The following is a 15,900-nucleotide window of genomic DNA, read 5'->3' on the forward strand; positions in this document are numbered from 1 at the left end:
GTGCATCTCGGAGCTCATCTGCCCCCTTCACGACACCAGATCTCTTAGATCCTCTGGCCAACTGTTGCTCGCTGTCCCTGAGGGGTATAAGGGTGACCGTGCATTTACTGTAGCTGCCCCAAAACTTTGGAACAGCTTAGCTTTTGGAATTAAGTGTTCCCCTTCCCTAGACACTTTTAAGGCCAAACTAAAGACTCACTTGTTCGCTCGGGCCTTTGACTGTCGTTAAACCCAGTGTTCTACTATTATTTGTTTTTTATTTGTTCTTGTTTCTTGTTTGATGTTACCCTGTTGTGTTGTTTTCATTTATTCTTGATATCTTATTGTACAGCACTCTGGTCAACTGTGGTTGTTTTTAAATGTGCTTTATAAATAAATTTGATTTGATTTGATACTTTGTCCTTACAGAGAGTTCATCATTCTTACAATTTATAGCACACTAAATCAGAATAACAGATTAAGAAATAAGATTTCCCCCACAAATCCTCCCTTTTGTCATTTTGACAACTTAACATTCAAATTAACTATTTTAAGCTAACAGAGCAAAGAGCAAAACTTCAGCAATGTAAATTCACAGAGATTTCTTACATCATGTCATTAGCTCTACTTCATCGGAGCTAATACTATCCTGGTGGCTCATATGAGAACAAAAACATGTCAGTAAGCTTTAAAGACTATCCTCAGTTTCGTCATCACTATCAAGGCTTCCCGGATATGGTGGAATCCAGTCTGGAAGATGGAACAAATCAGGTTGATCTGGACATTGTACAGCTACCAGCATTGTTGTGGCTTTCTTAACACAAACTTTGACAATAGTTGAAATTAGAACGATTACAATCACAATGAAAATTATACCTCCTAGTATCCATACTAGGCCTTTAATGAGAAAAGATCCCCAGAACCCAGTCACTGCCTGCAATCCCCCAAAGGGGTTCCAGTGGTGGTCTTCATGTAGTTCCTTGATACCCTGTTCAGTGTCTGTTATTAATCGTGAACTGAGGAAGAAGCATCCTTGATGAACATGCAGCATTCTGATGCAAGGACTTTACAGACTCCGCCTTGCGAGGCCAGAATCAGATCCAGAGCCATCCTTTTTTTAAGCACCATATCTCTAATGTCATTTAGTTCTCCCTGCATGACGGAGATAGCTATCGAGGTTTTATTCATGTGCCTACCAAGAACAGTCGAGAGTACAGCTATTTCCTCTTGACTTCTGTACACACCATATGCTGGTACTAGAACACTCAGGATTTTGTGTGCGTTTGTGACATACATGGTATGGAGCAAGCTCCTTGGGGTCAATTTGCCTAATCAAAGGGACAAGATAAGCCAAATAACATCTACCAGTAATAGGTTTTCTATGAGTTGTGCCTATTATCGGAACGCAAATGTAAGCGAGATTCCCGCAAACTAAATAGGCTTGTACTGGTAACGCTAAATTTCTAGTTACACTGGAAAGGTGAACTATAATGTTGGCGCAGCTACTCGTACCTAAGAAATATCTGTCTATTGCATTAAATTGGAGACAGCGATTAACATTAGTTAATGGGTGTACAGGAATTGGAGGTCTTGGTTTAGTACAATCTCTATCTCTCGGTCTAGCTGGAATTAAATATGGTAATGTATCCATTTGACGTCTGTCCTGATTTCACCCCTGCACACAGTTCAACTCCGTCCACTGTCTAGACGCAGGGCTGTCAGTTTGTTTAAGACCAGTCATTTGAGTTCAGTGCTATTTACTTGTACAGTTCATTCAAACATACTTTGATGGCACAAAACTATTTTCAGTTAAATGCTAGTAAGACTGAAGTGGTTTTATTTGGTCCCTCCGACTCCAGTGGGGGTATAGCTAATCTCTTAGGGCCCCTGGCCCCTTACCTTCATTCTCATGCCAGAAATCTCGGGTGTTATTTTTGATTCGGCTCTAAAATTTGATAAACAAATTAGTTCCGTTGTCAAAGGTTGTTATTTCCACCTACGAAACATTGCCAAATTGAAACCACTTCTCTCATTCGACACAACAGCTCTGATTTCCTCCTGTCTGGACTACTGCAATGCCCTTTATTTGAGTGTTAGCCAGTCATCCCTGTCTCGCTTGCAACTAGTGCAGAATGCTGCTGCTCAGCTAATAACTGGCACAAGGTAGAGAGACAGCATCACACCTATACTGGCCTCCCTGCATTGGTGTGCACAATGTCCCAAACCTACAAGCTCCCATGGAGTCAGTTATGCTACTCCTGCGCCAGACCGAACACCATTTAGCCAAAAAACCAGAGTGTCCACTGCCCAGCACCCCAGAGTCTCCGCTGCCCAGCGCTACAGAGTCACCTGGTCCCAAGCAGTCAGCTGTCCTTGCCAACATCCAGCCTCTTGGCCACCCTTCTCAGTGGCTTTGCCGAAGCCTCAGCTCTCAAGGTCTTTGTCCAGAACATCTCTGTCGACCTCCAGAGCAGCCCCACCTGTGTCAGCAACCTCTGGAGTGGTTCTGCCCATCTGTCTTGCCTTCTGGTTGTCCTCTGGGGCAACTCCATTCATCTGCCCTGTCTCTTCCAGTCATGATTTCCAGCCCCCGGGCCGTCCGCCTGAGGGTCCTTACTCAGCCCCTGTTCTGTCCTTGGGCTGTCTGCCTGAGTCCTCATGCCCTGCTAAATACAGTTTTGATAGCATCCTCAACTCAAACCACTTGGATATGTGTCATTAGACCTGGCTGATCCTGACCTGGCTTATCCTTACAATGTGACCCCAAATCTGCTCCTCATGGTGGCTGAATGCCTTCCTTCCCCAGGCAATGTATGATGACTCAGATCACATTTCATCATAGACCACTTACCCAGCCTTCAAATCTGCCAGACAGGCAAAGGGCCACAGAACCAGAACCCACTTAGTCTGGTGATGATGGTTAATTTGTTAATTATCAAATATGTTACTGTATTTGAGGGGCGGCTGTAGAAAATCCTCCTTCCTGCCCAGTCCTAGGTGGGCAAGACTTAGCCTCAACCTAACAGGCCACAACTGAACTGGCTCAGGCCTTGCTCAGTCTCTCCCTTTGTCTGCTGCAGCATGCTGATCTGACCGTGGTATTAGCTGTCTTCTCCAGTTGACTATGCACAATATGCATTATTTGAGTAAGTTGAAGACATTTGTTGTAGTTATTGCTGTTTCTTTGCCTAATGACCAAATGAGTGTTTTGAGTTAAGATTTAAAGTATTAGAGTACCTTTTGTGTTCTGATTATTGCTTTGATTAAGACTTACTAGAGTACCTTTGTTTGCTGGTAATTGTTTTCATCTGCCTTTTAGCCTTTAAATCAACTATGACAGTCAACTATTTGTTCAGACTTGAACATGTACAAAAGTTTATGTTTTGAGTAAAGATTGAGAAAAAGAAGCAAAATCCAACTACTACTGCTTGTTTACGTGATGTTCAGAGTCAGAGGAAGCTTCCAGAAGCTAACCAATCAGAACACAGTGGGCCCATTGGGAGGGAACAGGAGATAAAACAGCCTTAGTTTTTAACTGTAAATCATGCAAAGATATTCCAGTAGAGCCCCAGAATATAAATATAGAGCTGGAAATGTGCAGAGTATGACATCTTTAAACACTTGGAACTTATTTTTCTTTTACTGAAGATAAAAATCTTCATCTTGCTGCGACTGACCGTTACAGACCTCCACTCCACCAGGATGCCAAAAAATAAAGAACAAAAAGAGCAACACAGCTGCCTGTCTAGAGTGCAACATCACATGTTATGTGCATCCCTGTGTTTCCTTTTATTCTAATAATGCAATAAATGTTTACAACAAGAAATAAATGTAATAATTTAAAAAGCACAACATTGTGAGTTTGGACGAAGGAGACAAAACCAATACTTAAAAGATTATAAATACATCTCAGGAGGAAAGAGGTGATGAAAAGCCTCTTTCAGTCTTGTCACATCCACTTGAGTATGTTTAATGAAAACACACATTATGTTTTGCATCTTTTTTGGAAATTTGAAGATCAAATCAATATTGTGCTAAAAGTGCTTAAAACCCACTTCCACAAAGCGAGATAACATCCATCACAATTACTGACCTCTGCTGCTTGTCTAGAGTTCAATCACTGTGTTTACTTTCATTCTCTATTACAATAACTTAATAAATGAGTCTTTTGAGCACTTTTTCGGTTCCATAATTTGTCTCCTTCTAAGAATTCCCCCCAAAATATCTAAATTTAGAAACTTCACTTTCACATCCGTGTCTTCTTCTTCTTTATTCATGTGATAAGTTTCTTAGTCAAGGCTGTAGTTAATCTCAATGGTTAAGTTTGATATAAGAAATCAAGCAACATGACCTTTAAGGAGACGATGATCAACAAAATATCGCGTCATGAATTAAACGTTAATTCAGAAAACAGCAAAAACACACACACACACTTTGTGGTTTGGGATAAAAATATATTAATAGCTTGACAATACACTTTTTGCATATATATCAGTTGCGAGGACAGAGGTATTTGCATTCAGAGGAGATTATTAAGGCTAGAATATAACATATGTGTGTATATACATGTTACTGTGTGTGTAACATGTTCTCATGCAGTAGCAGGAAGATGAAGACAAGCAGTGATGCTTCACAGGTTTCCAGGTGTCATATTGGCGATGACTAGAAAGCAGAAAGAAGACAAATCACAAACTGCTTGTGTGTTTTTTGTTGTGTGAGAGGTTTTTTTTTTAATGTGTGTTGCGTCACTATGAGTAACTTACCTTCCTTCACCCATTCAGCTTCAGGATCAGCACAGACCTTTCCATAACTATTGCGGAGACTGAAAAAAGAAAAACAAAACAGAAAGATGACAGTGATTCTATGGTGTGTGTGTGTGTGTGTATGTGTGTGTGGCAGAGACTGTTTAAACTTACATTATAGCCTCCACACACGCCCCTTTGGCAGTCTGTTTTTCGTACTCATCCCCAATTATATCGCTGCTGATATTAACTGAGGTGTGATGAATGCAACAAGGAGTGTAGATTTTTTTGGCGTGACGACGCCCTGAGAGAGAGAGAGAGAGAGAGAGAGAGAGAGAGAGAGAGAGAGAGACAGCTGTTGAGTGTTGGACAGAGCAACCTATTTTAATTTGCAGGTGGCACACTGCTTACATGTCTTTAAAGAGAGCATCTTTACATATGAGCGATCTAAAAATAGAAACTGTAAACGTTAAAGGACGGGTTCACAATTTTTCAAGTTAAAACAATAATCAGGTTCCAACATGAAAACAGGTTTTGCTGAAATTATTCCTCCTGTTCATACTGATCATCAAAAGATTCCCTCAAAATGATCTTATAGATGTAAGTGATGAAGGACAAAATCAACAGTTTCATTTTGAGCAAATTTGTATTTAAAAGGTTGTCTGAAGATAATATGAGGCTTCAGCAGTCTGAGTTAGTCAAATAAAGTAGATATCTTCCACAGTTACAGTCTTTTTTAGTAAAAAGAATCTCTCTTTGTGTCTCAGTGAACAGCTGCAGTGGAAAGATCGTAACAAAAAGAATGAATTTGTCACTAAAAAGAAGAAATTTAAAAGATATTGACTTGATTTAACTAATTTGGACAGCTGACAACCTCATGTTAGCTTCAGAAAAACAGAAGGAGGACCCATCATTTACATTGTAAGTGCATTATGAAGGGATCTTCTGATGGTCAGTATGAACAGGAGGAATGATTACAGCAAGAAACACATGTGTCAAGTCTGTATTTTAAGACAGACTTAAACTTGTGAACGCATCCTTTGAAGCAGGTGACAAATTAATTGTGAGAAGGACACATAAATCAATAATAATAATAATAATCAGTCATTCATAATTTAAAGATAGAAGATTAGGGATATACGGATATTGAATTATTAAGTGGCAATTTTAATCATTGTTTCATTTCTTTATTGTAGCTTTTTGAAAAAAAAAATCAAATTAGTTATATTATAACTTAAAACTGAAAAGGTGAATAATTATTCCACTTTTATACTCTAAACTCTACAAATTAGATGCATTTTCTTGCAAAATAATAAATAGATGCAGGTTTTTACTTTACTTCCAGAAGTATAGTCTGAGTTTTTATTCTTTTTTTCTTATTGGTTTACTTAACAGAATATACAAATACCATAATATTAATGTTAATAGAAAAATTGACAAAATATTATCTACAGCATGTTTCACACTTGTTATGCTAATAGCAAATTTTTACTGTATATCCAAAAAGTTGAGGGCGACTGAACTTATTATAAAACAAGTCCAGTTGCTCTTGACTTTTTGAATCTACACTCACTGGTAACTTCATTAGATACACCTGTGCATCTAATACAATCCAATACAATAACTCTGCCATGAATTCTACATTTAGTAATACAGTGAAAACAGCTTATAGTGATCACTTCTGTCCGGGTTAAATTGATCACTATAAGTGGGTGATTATTATAACCAATTTCTTGATTTCTCATGAAGATTACCATCTAATTGACATCTTTATACATGAATATAAAGTAATGAAACGGGCAGCTTCGCTATTTACTGAATTTTATTGACTGTTTCAAGATACAGAACAGCTGTTTCAAACGCTTGTTGTTTCACTGCTGCATCTGGTTGGCTCGTTTTTGGCAGTTTGTCATAAACTTCAAGGAGACTACGCTTTTCACTGGGAGAAAATGACTTTTTCCTTTTCTTTTTCCTGTCATGATTTCAATGTGCAACACCAGCGTCAGGTCACCAGCTGGAAGTGAACAGTTGTGTGTTGTGCGTTTAGGCTGTGAAGGTGGAGGCCGCAGGGGCGCTGCAGCGTTAAAGTTGAACCAGAATCAACTTTTGGAGAAATGCAACCTGCAATGCTGTACAACCCTGCTATGAGGGAAGACAAAAACATTATGAGGAAGAGGGGAGGACATTTCTCTTTGTTTGATAACGTTAAAAGTAAAGTTAGGCTTTGCTGACGGCTTCCCGACTCATTTTAAAAAAGGCGAGAGAGAGAGAGAGAGAGAGAGAGAGAGAGAGAGAAGCGGTGGTTGAGCAAGCTAGAAAGTGGATGAGGAGAGCGAGCAGTGGAAGCAAGAAAGCTGGTGAATGAGAAGAAGAAAACGATATTTTCTTATAATTTGTTTCACGGTGGTTACAAATAAACACCCACACCTCCACACCTCCACACAACCCTGCGGAGCTGTTGCAACGCCTGATAATGGTGCCACAGCCGCATAATACACATTATAGGTGTACTATGAGAGTAAAGTAAAAAGAAAACAGAATGACCGTTGTTTAATTTTTTTCTTCTCCATATGTTTTTATGTATGAAAAGACCCAAAATGAACACTATAAGCGGACTGTTGAATACTATAAGCGAATTATTTAAACAGCATTTGTATAGGACTGATTCTGTCCTGAGCTTTTTGATCCATATAAGTGGTTGATCACTGTAACTGTGATCACTATACTAAACTTCCACCGCAGCTCAGCTGGTTTTTAGTTACTACTGATATCAGTAACTGACAGATGTTACTTCATCATAAGCTCAGATAACATGGAACGACATGTAAGTGTATATCATTGCTTCACATTGCATTGCATTGTATTCTGTTAAGATACAGAAGAGAAGATATGTTGCAGATTATATTTAAGGACCAGTGGAGATACTGATGCTTGTTGCATTGAACCTTTGTCCACACATTTTACTGCCTAGTTCATAATACATGTGCTCGATTGGAAGAGCAAACAGAACTGAAGTGAAATATGAAATACTTTTGCCTTCACCTGGTTAATACTGAGAATATTTGTTTTATGACCAGATTGTTGTGAGAATGTGTTTCAGGCTGGTTTCTCTGAGCTGCAGGTTTAGTGTTTTTCATACTTTTCACCCTCCAACTGGTGATGTATCAGTTTTTGGGTCATGGAACAGATCTATGTTTTGGGACTTTAAGCCCACGTAGCTCTGTAGTGTTTTTTGTTTGTACTTGGCCTGCTGGTATTTAAGGCTTTCTTGAGCCTGCTTGTGTTTTTGGTTGTCTGTTTGCACTGTTTCCCTCCTGTCTTCCTGTGCTATTCCCCAGCCTGTTTTAGTTCAGTCTTGTTGGATCCTTTGTAGCTCAGTTTTGTTCTGTCCTGTTAAGTTTTGCTTTGCCTGCATTTCTGAGACTTAATAAAGATAATTCTTCAGTTCCTGTGCCTGATGTCTCCTGCATTTGGGCCCATCTGCTCTGCTACTATGAAATCCTCTACTAAAAGTAAACTTTATAAATGTAGAGAAACAAGAGTCAGTCACTTTTCAAATCAATTTAATATGATTTGTTTCTGGCTTCAGGTTTATTTCTCCCAAAAAAGAACAACTCTGCTTGAAACATCTTGATATTTCAGTAAAAGCAATAAGTAGTAAATCATCAGAAATTGTTCTGGGCTGCTGTTTTTATTCCAGATCATCTTCATCCAGGACTTCAAATCTGCGTTTGACACCTCAATCTTCCCTGTGGTGCAGAGAGGCAGAAAGAAAGGTTAAAACACTTATTTTAACACTTTAATGTCCTAAAATTAAAAGCATGATAAAAACAAAACCTGGATTTTTTTCACCTATTTTCACTTTTATTTGAATACAAATATAAATAATTTTGCTACAAATATAAATACTGGGCTCTCTGCACATCACTATTAAGAATACAATTCAACATGTAATTTTCAATAATGAATGGATAATGAATGAATATTTACTTGGCTTTAAATTGAAGAATTGAGGGAATTTTCTGTTTTCCCTAAATTCAGTACCAAATTATATTATTCTTTCCAGGATGCTTGTATGGAAGTAATTAGGACCATGAAATAGTGTGAACCAATCCTTGGCTGGAAAAGTTCAGTTAATACAGTATTTTGTTTTTACGGTTCCATAGCCTTCAAATAATTTCAGAGAACTTTGCAGCTTGGCAGTAATCAGGGAAAATAGAGACTGTTTAACTGGAACACTTCTAATTAATTAATTCCATTTTTTTAGCCAGCAAAACCTAAAGTATTTTAATAAGTGTACAACAGGTCAGTTGATCATGCAAAAATGTGAAATTTGTCAACATGGTAAAAATGAAATTCATCACATCCTGCAAGGTTTGAAACTATTCTGATTCTCCAGACCTTCTAACTATAGCACACTATGTACTCGTAATATATCACATTTGTTAACCCAGCAGATTTTAACAGCTAATTCTCACCTCATTTATTTCCTGTTTGAGCCACGGGGTATTTGGGTCAAGACAAATAGTTCTACCACTGTAGGTCTCAATCCTAGAAACAGGAAACAGAGAAATGAAACAATTAGACATTTTTATTATTACCTGAATGTTGGCTGATGCTTCTATCCACAACACCTCATTAAACATTAGTCCCACTGTGTTTTTTTTAATTAAATATTGACTTGTAAAGAGCCCAGTATTCCTCTGTTGTTGTTACAGCAGTGTCTTAAGTGTCGAATATCAGACAAACACTTATCATTTGACAGATTCCTTTATGCAACCAAACCTGAATGAAGCTGAAGCATCTTGTAATACAGTATATTTAACCCTGAAACAGCTATGATTTCATGTCACTAAGTGGTGTTCTGGTATCATGAAGTTCTTCTCGACTAGTTTTCCAGCAGATTACAGTAATGACATCAGAGAGAGATGAATACAGATTCACTCAGGTTTAGTATGTTTAAAGACATGTTCAAAAAAACATGCTGTACGTACAGGAAGGCATGGTGTCGGCAAACAGGTCGTGGATGCTGTTCATAACACGCCTTGATTGGCCCAATAGAAGTCTTCCTTGGTTTACTGGTGGCTATACAGCATTCATGTACCAGAAGAAGAGCTGTGCCAGACCATCACACACAGAGAGAGAGTTACTGTGAATCAGTTTTTTACTCATCAATACAACAAGCATGACACACTGTTACACACTGGGAGGTACCCAGACAACGTGATCGGTCCAAGATTCAACACTAATACTTCTTTATTCATATAGACATCAGGCTGTGATTCATTTCTAAAGGGGTTAAAAACTTAGAAACGTAGGTCTTTCCCAGTTTGTAGTTTTTATTAAGCAAGACTCTACATCTGCAAGGGGCTGCATAAAGGGCCAGTATAAGATCAATAAGAAGCTTTTAGCTGTAAATCATACAAAGATATTCCAGTAGAGTCCAAGAATATAAATATAGACCTTTAAATTGTCACTGTTGTTGACTTTTTGTAATCAAATTATTTTACTATATTTATTGTTTCCTCTGTTGGTTTTTACTGTCAATCAATCTAACTTTATTTGTATAGCACCTTTCATACAGGTCAGTGCGATTCAAAGTGTTTCACAGATCTTACATTGTAAACAAATGTAAACAGTGGAACAAGCACTATGCAACTATGTTTGAAAATGTGCTAAATAGATGAATACATAAATAAACAATAGTAATAATAATAATTATTTTTACAAACTATACACTAAATGCTATTGTGTGCAGCAGTCTATAGGTTGGAGGAAAACCTTTCATGTACAGTACTGCATTACTGTGCACTGTTCTATAAAAACACGAGATATTTCTCCTTATATTTGTTGCATTAAGCACAAAGTCATAATGACATTGCAGAACAATAGTCTGTTGACTAGTATAACTTCATTACTCTGTACTTAAAGCCGGTGACAAATTAATTGTGAGAAGGACGCATAAATCAATTACTAATTCATAGTTTTAAAGATAGAAGATTAGAGATGAAGGGATATTGAATTATTAAGTGGCAATTTTAACAATTGTTTCTTTATCGTAGCTTTTTGAAAAAAAATCAAATTAGTTGTATTAGAACTTAAAACTGAAAAGGTGAATAATTATTCCACTTTTATACTCTAAACTCTACAAATTAGACGCATTTTCTTGCAAAATAATAAATAGAAGCAGGTTTTTTACTTTACTTTCAGAAGTATAGTCTGATTTTTTTATTCTTTTTTTCTTATTGGTTTACTTAACAGAATATACAAATGGATAATATTAATGTTAATAGAAAAATTGACAAAATATCATCTACAGCATGTTTTAAACTTGTTATGCTGATAGCAAATTTTTACTGTATATCCAAAAAGTCAAAGGTGATTGAACTTGTTTTAGATTCTTGAAAATATCTTCAAGAATTTAAAAGTCCAGTTGCTCTTGAGTTTTTGAATCTACACCAGTGGAGGCTGGTCCATAGAGGCAGAGGAGGTTCATCCTCCATTTTTTGAGAGGCAAAAGGGAGATCAAAATATAAAAAAGAATATTTGGTTGAAATCAACCATTACAAATCTCAGTATTATTTATAAAGTATTTTTTCTCTGTTCTTTGGAAAAAATCTATTACTGAAATTCTCTTTAAAATGTTTCAACAGTGACACCTGCAGGGCAGGAGGAGAAAGGGCAGTGTGTGAAGTGGAGGGGGGGCAATTGGTGGAGGTGGAGTGGGGGACAGAGGAGGACGGGTGCCTGCTGTCCTTCGCAGGGCGGGATCTCTTACATTGGACTTAATGTATTTCATTTTTTTTCCATGCTAATCTGTGATTGGCCATGACACGTAAAATGACGGTCCAAGGGAGGACTTCCTCTCTAACCAATCAACAACCAGAATGCAATATTGACATCGAGTTGGTCCAATGATAGTTTCCAGAATTCATCTTCAATTCTCTCCACTGTAAGGCAGAGTAGCAGCAGTAGATAGCTCTTTGCATTAGCCAGTGCAACAGCTGGCTTGTTGTAGCAGCCTGAAGGCCTCTTTATACATCCATGGAAGGACTATTAAGGACTGTTGTTAAGCTAACGGGAGAAATTATCTGGACTGTGTAGCGCAGCAGCAGCAGGACGCTGCCGGGGAGGCTGGAGAGAGAAGGAACTGGAGAAACAACCAGGGGAGTTAACTTGTTTGTCATTGTTGCTAATGATATCAGACTGGTTAAGCAGCAGTCATAAAGTTCTGTTAACTAACAAACAAGATGACCAACAGTCACAAATAGACGTTATTACATGAATACTTCATCTCCATGATAGAAAGAAGAAGACGTCAGATAACGTGCATCAGATACAGCTTCTCTCTCTCTGTCTCTTTGGTCGCTAATTTCATCTCTCATGGTTCAATGTCTCTCTCTGTGGCCGTTGTGTGAATTTATCTCTTAACAAGAATGCAGCAGAGATCAAATAATGTGTTGTGGGTCATGTTGGTTTGCTTGTTGAGGTTACAGTGAGCTGTCTCATTCATTTGTTTTTAATTGAGTAGTTGGTCAGTCACCCGTTGATGTTGTGTGATTAGTGTGTGGGAGGTCTGGCTGCTTGCTTCTGACAGTTTCTTTAGTTTGTTTTAAGCTGAGCTGTATATTGAGTAATAAGCTTAAAGTAACTAGAATAACAAGTGTTAACTAGTGGTGTAACGGATTGTAGTTGATCCGTGATCTGTACGGATCGCCCCCCCCACGGCTCGGCAGGCATATGAACTGCAGATTAATTGCAAAATTTAATGTCTCATTTAAGATAAAGTAAACAAACTACTGTAAGTACAAGTCATGGACAGACAGCATGTCGCTAACAGGGATTTTGAAGAGCAATGATCAAACCAGCGTCTAACGGTTCCGAAGTGACATTTGAGTTATGTTTACCTGCTGTTTAATGTGCTGCAGCTGAGCAGCTAATTAACATCTAGCTGCAAACTGACGTTAGCGGTGAATGTCTGTTATCCTCAAGTTTTCATGATGAAGACAGAGGCTGTTTCATTGACCGTTTAAAAGAGGAAGGTTTCATGCCTCATATTGCATAACTGAGCATTGAATATTTTATATATTTTATTTTATTTTATTTAAACATTGGACATCTTAACATTTTGTTTTCATTTAAGACCATGGGCAAAAGTTCCTTGCTGTTTCTGGCTGTAAGTGTGTTGCAGATAAATAGAAAACAAAGTTTTATTTGTCTCCCCCCTTTTTTCCCGCTGATCCTAATAATGATCTGATCCATGACTCAAATCCGTGATATGATCCGAACCGTGAGTTTTGTGTTCGTGTTAACACTCCTAGTGTTAACATGTCAGCTTTGTAGACTATATTTTGTATATCGTACATATAGATAAGAGTGTGTAAGTCATTATAAGCTTTGTGCTACTTTATATATTTCTGTATACTAAGAAAATATATAGGAAACGTGTAAATCATGTGATATGTTGTCTGTTTTTGATGGGAACATAAATTTGTTGTCACAATAGAACAATACTATAAATTTGAATTTCACTTTGTTGGTAAAATGACACATTTGATCCACGCCATGGCTAAAATGATCTCTTCTTTGTTTAGAGTCAATATGTATATGCTAAATGTCTTTAAAGAAGCAGCCTTTTCACCACTCAAGCCAATTGTTTTATTGGCATATAAAATTGCCCCCCACCCCTCTGATTTCATCAGGTAGGACAATGATATAGTTTGATGTGGTTTGTTGTAAGATTCCATGTTGGTTTTCCTCCTGTCCTCCCCAATTTTTTGAGTCACCAGCCGCCACTGATCTACACTCACTGGTAACTTCATTAGATACACATGTGCAACTAATACAATCCAATACAATCCAACATCTCTGCCATGAATTCTACATTTAGTAATTCAGTGAAAACCGCTTAAAGTGATCACTTCTGTCCGGGTCAAATTGATCACTACAAGCCATTTCTATTTCTTAATTTCTCATGACGATGACCATTTAATTGGCATCTGTATATTTATTACATGAATATAAAGTAATGAAACGGGCAGCTTCGCTATTTACTGAATTTTATTGACTGTTTCAAAAGCAGTGGAAGAAAGAAAGCTGGTGAATGAGAGGAAGAAAATGTTAATAATGCAGCAGCCGCTAAATACACATCATAGGTATATTATGGGAGTAAGGTAAAAAGAAAATAGAAATACCGTAGTTCAATTTTATTTTCCCCATATGTTATTATGTATGAAGAGACCCAAAATGAACACTGTAAGCGGACTATTGATTACTGTAATCAAATTATTTAAACAGCATTTGTATAGGGCTGATTCTGTCCTGAGCTTTTTGATCCATATAAGCGGTTGATCACTGTAACCTTGATCACTATATGCGGTTTCCACTGTATTTTTCCCTCCTCGTGTATGTTAACAGAGTAGACAAAACATTAGGAGTAGCATTTAATATAATGCACTCCAGTACACCACCACAACCCACTATGACCTCAATAATAAACATAAAGTAGAATTATCACCTGTCTGACAATGTCAACAAAAACTGAAAATGTATAAGCTTCATAAATGTAGAATTTATGGCAGAACTGTTGTATTAGATTTCATTAGATTGCACAATTGTTCCTAATAAAGTGGCCGGTGGGTGAACGATGACCTGGATGACTGAGAATCTAATCTAAAGCTAGTAGTGAATTGTTGTGAACAAGCTTTAAACAAACACCAATTGTTGAGCCTAATTAGCAACATATCTTAAGCTGAATTCTTGTAGACTTTGAGGCTGAGACAGGAAATACTAAATCTTTTCTAAAATGTGGAGTTGAACAGCTTTTTGTAACTATTGAATGATTTTTGTAGCTTTTATATGCTTGTCAATAAGTAGACAAGGTCTGATGTTTGATCATTACAAACAAGTTTACAATAAATAGATGGTAAATGCTCCTTAAACATTAGTGATATATTAGAAAAATAAACCTTTATTGTGCTCTGATTAACATTATTGGTTATCAGTTTCAGTTACAACACACAGATAAAGGTTTATCGATTCAGCCCACATTGCTGCATCTCTATTTATTAGAAATAAACATACACACATACTCTTTAAAGTCTAATTAACTTGTTGTGCCCAGTTATCACATACAGTGTCTTTACAGGCTCACATCCTGAACTAGCCCGAGTTCTCTGACAAGACAAGGCCTAAAACCTTAAAACATAAGACAATAAGAGAAAGCTCAACAGAGGCAGCTGAAGTGTTATGATGTTAAGTACTTACGGTTGGTGAGGGCGCACAGACACACTAAGAGCAGGAAGAGAGTGATGGTTAGGATCCTCATGGTAGCTGATCGATTGACTGCACAAACTGACAGATGATATTTATTGGTAACAGCAGAATGATCATCTTCGGGTGAGTTTGGTTGCTTTTAAACTCCAACCCTCTGAGAACAGTACTGATGACGTACTTTCTTACGTGTTATTTTTGTATGCGTAAATACTCTGAGTGTGTGTGTTTGTTTGTGTGTGAGGGGTCATGATGCTATCAGACCTCCGTCCCTCGTCAGAGAATCTTTATAGCTCTCTTTGCCACTTCAAACCACCAACATGTCAGCAACATCTTTTTGAGAAACAACCTGATACACTTCTAAAGAAGACACACACAAAACCACACAGAGGCTGCGATTATTACAGTAATTAAAGCTTCAAGTATATATTTGGTGGCAAGTTTGTGTCATGACTCCTCTAAAATGAACTCAGGTTGACAGTGGCTCACATTCTTTAGTATTGTGACATAATCAACTGATAAACACCTTAAACTGCTCAAAATGACCTTGGATAGTCTTGAGAGGCAAAACACTTTATTTTAGTCCTTATTGGACCAAAGATAAGAACTAAATGTTGCTTTAATGCTCCTCAATCTGCACTTACATGAATGATTTTTCTGATTATTTTAATGTATAATTAAGCAACCGATCGCCTAAACTTGCAAAGTACTGGAAAACTGAGCCATGAAATGAAGAAGAAACTGGATTGCAAGAGCCAATAAAATCTTCTGATTTTAATTGAGTAAAATATACTGTAGGTGCATTTACAGCCCGTCTTAATTTGGTCTTTTATTTCCCCTCTAACATCATATTTAGTGCATCTAAGAATTTTTTGACAGGTTATCATTTCAGATAACTTTCTCACAC

At 37.4% G+C, this 15,900-nt stretch overlaps 1 protein-coding gene across 2 annotated transcripts in view; it reads right to left on the reverse strand.

Annotated features, from left to right (window-relative positions):
* Positions 1-4,372: 4,372 nt before the first annotated feature.
* The window catches only part of LOC122972445 (eotaxin-like), a 67,785-nt gene continuing 56,257 nt past the window's right edge, over positions 4,373-15,900 (reverse strand). The window contains exons 1-4 of one of the 2 annotated variants that reach the window (XM_044339560.1): positions 14,988-15,110; positions 4,896-5,025; positions 4,743-4,801; positions 4,373-4,641 (exon numbers count right to left, since the gene is read on the reverse strand). In XM_044339560.1, the coding sequence (XP_044195495.1) occupies positions 4,610-4,641; positions 4,743-4,801; positions 4,896-5,025; positions 14,988-15,048 (282 nt within the window). In that variant the 5' untranslated portion in view covers positions 15,049-15,110 and the 3' untranslated portion in view covers positions 4,373-4,609. Of the gene's footprint in view, positions 4,642-4,742; positions 4,802-4,895; positions 5,026-8,305; positions 8,471-9,199; positions 9,273-9,715; positions 9,837-14,987 lie in introns of those variants that run through there. The other variant, XM_044339559.1, reaches the window with a different exon arrangement.

This window comes from Thunnus albacares, chromosome 21 (assembly GCF_914725855.1).
Source record: "Thunnus albacares chromosome 21, fThuAlb1.1, whole genome shotgun sequence".
Lineage (NCBI taxonomy): Eukaryota > Metazoa > Chordata > Actinopteri > Scombriformes > Scombridae > Thunnus > Thunnus albacares.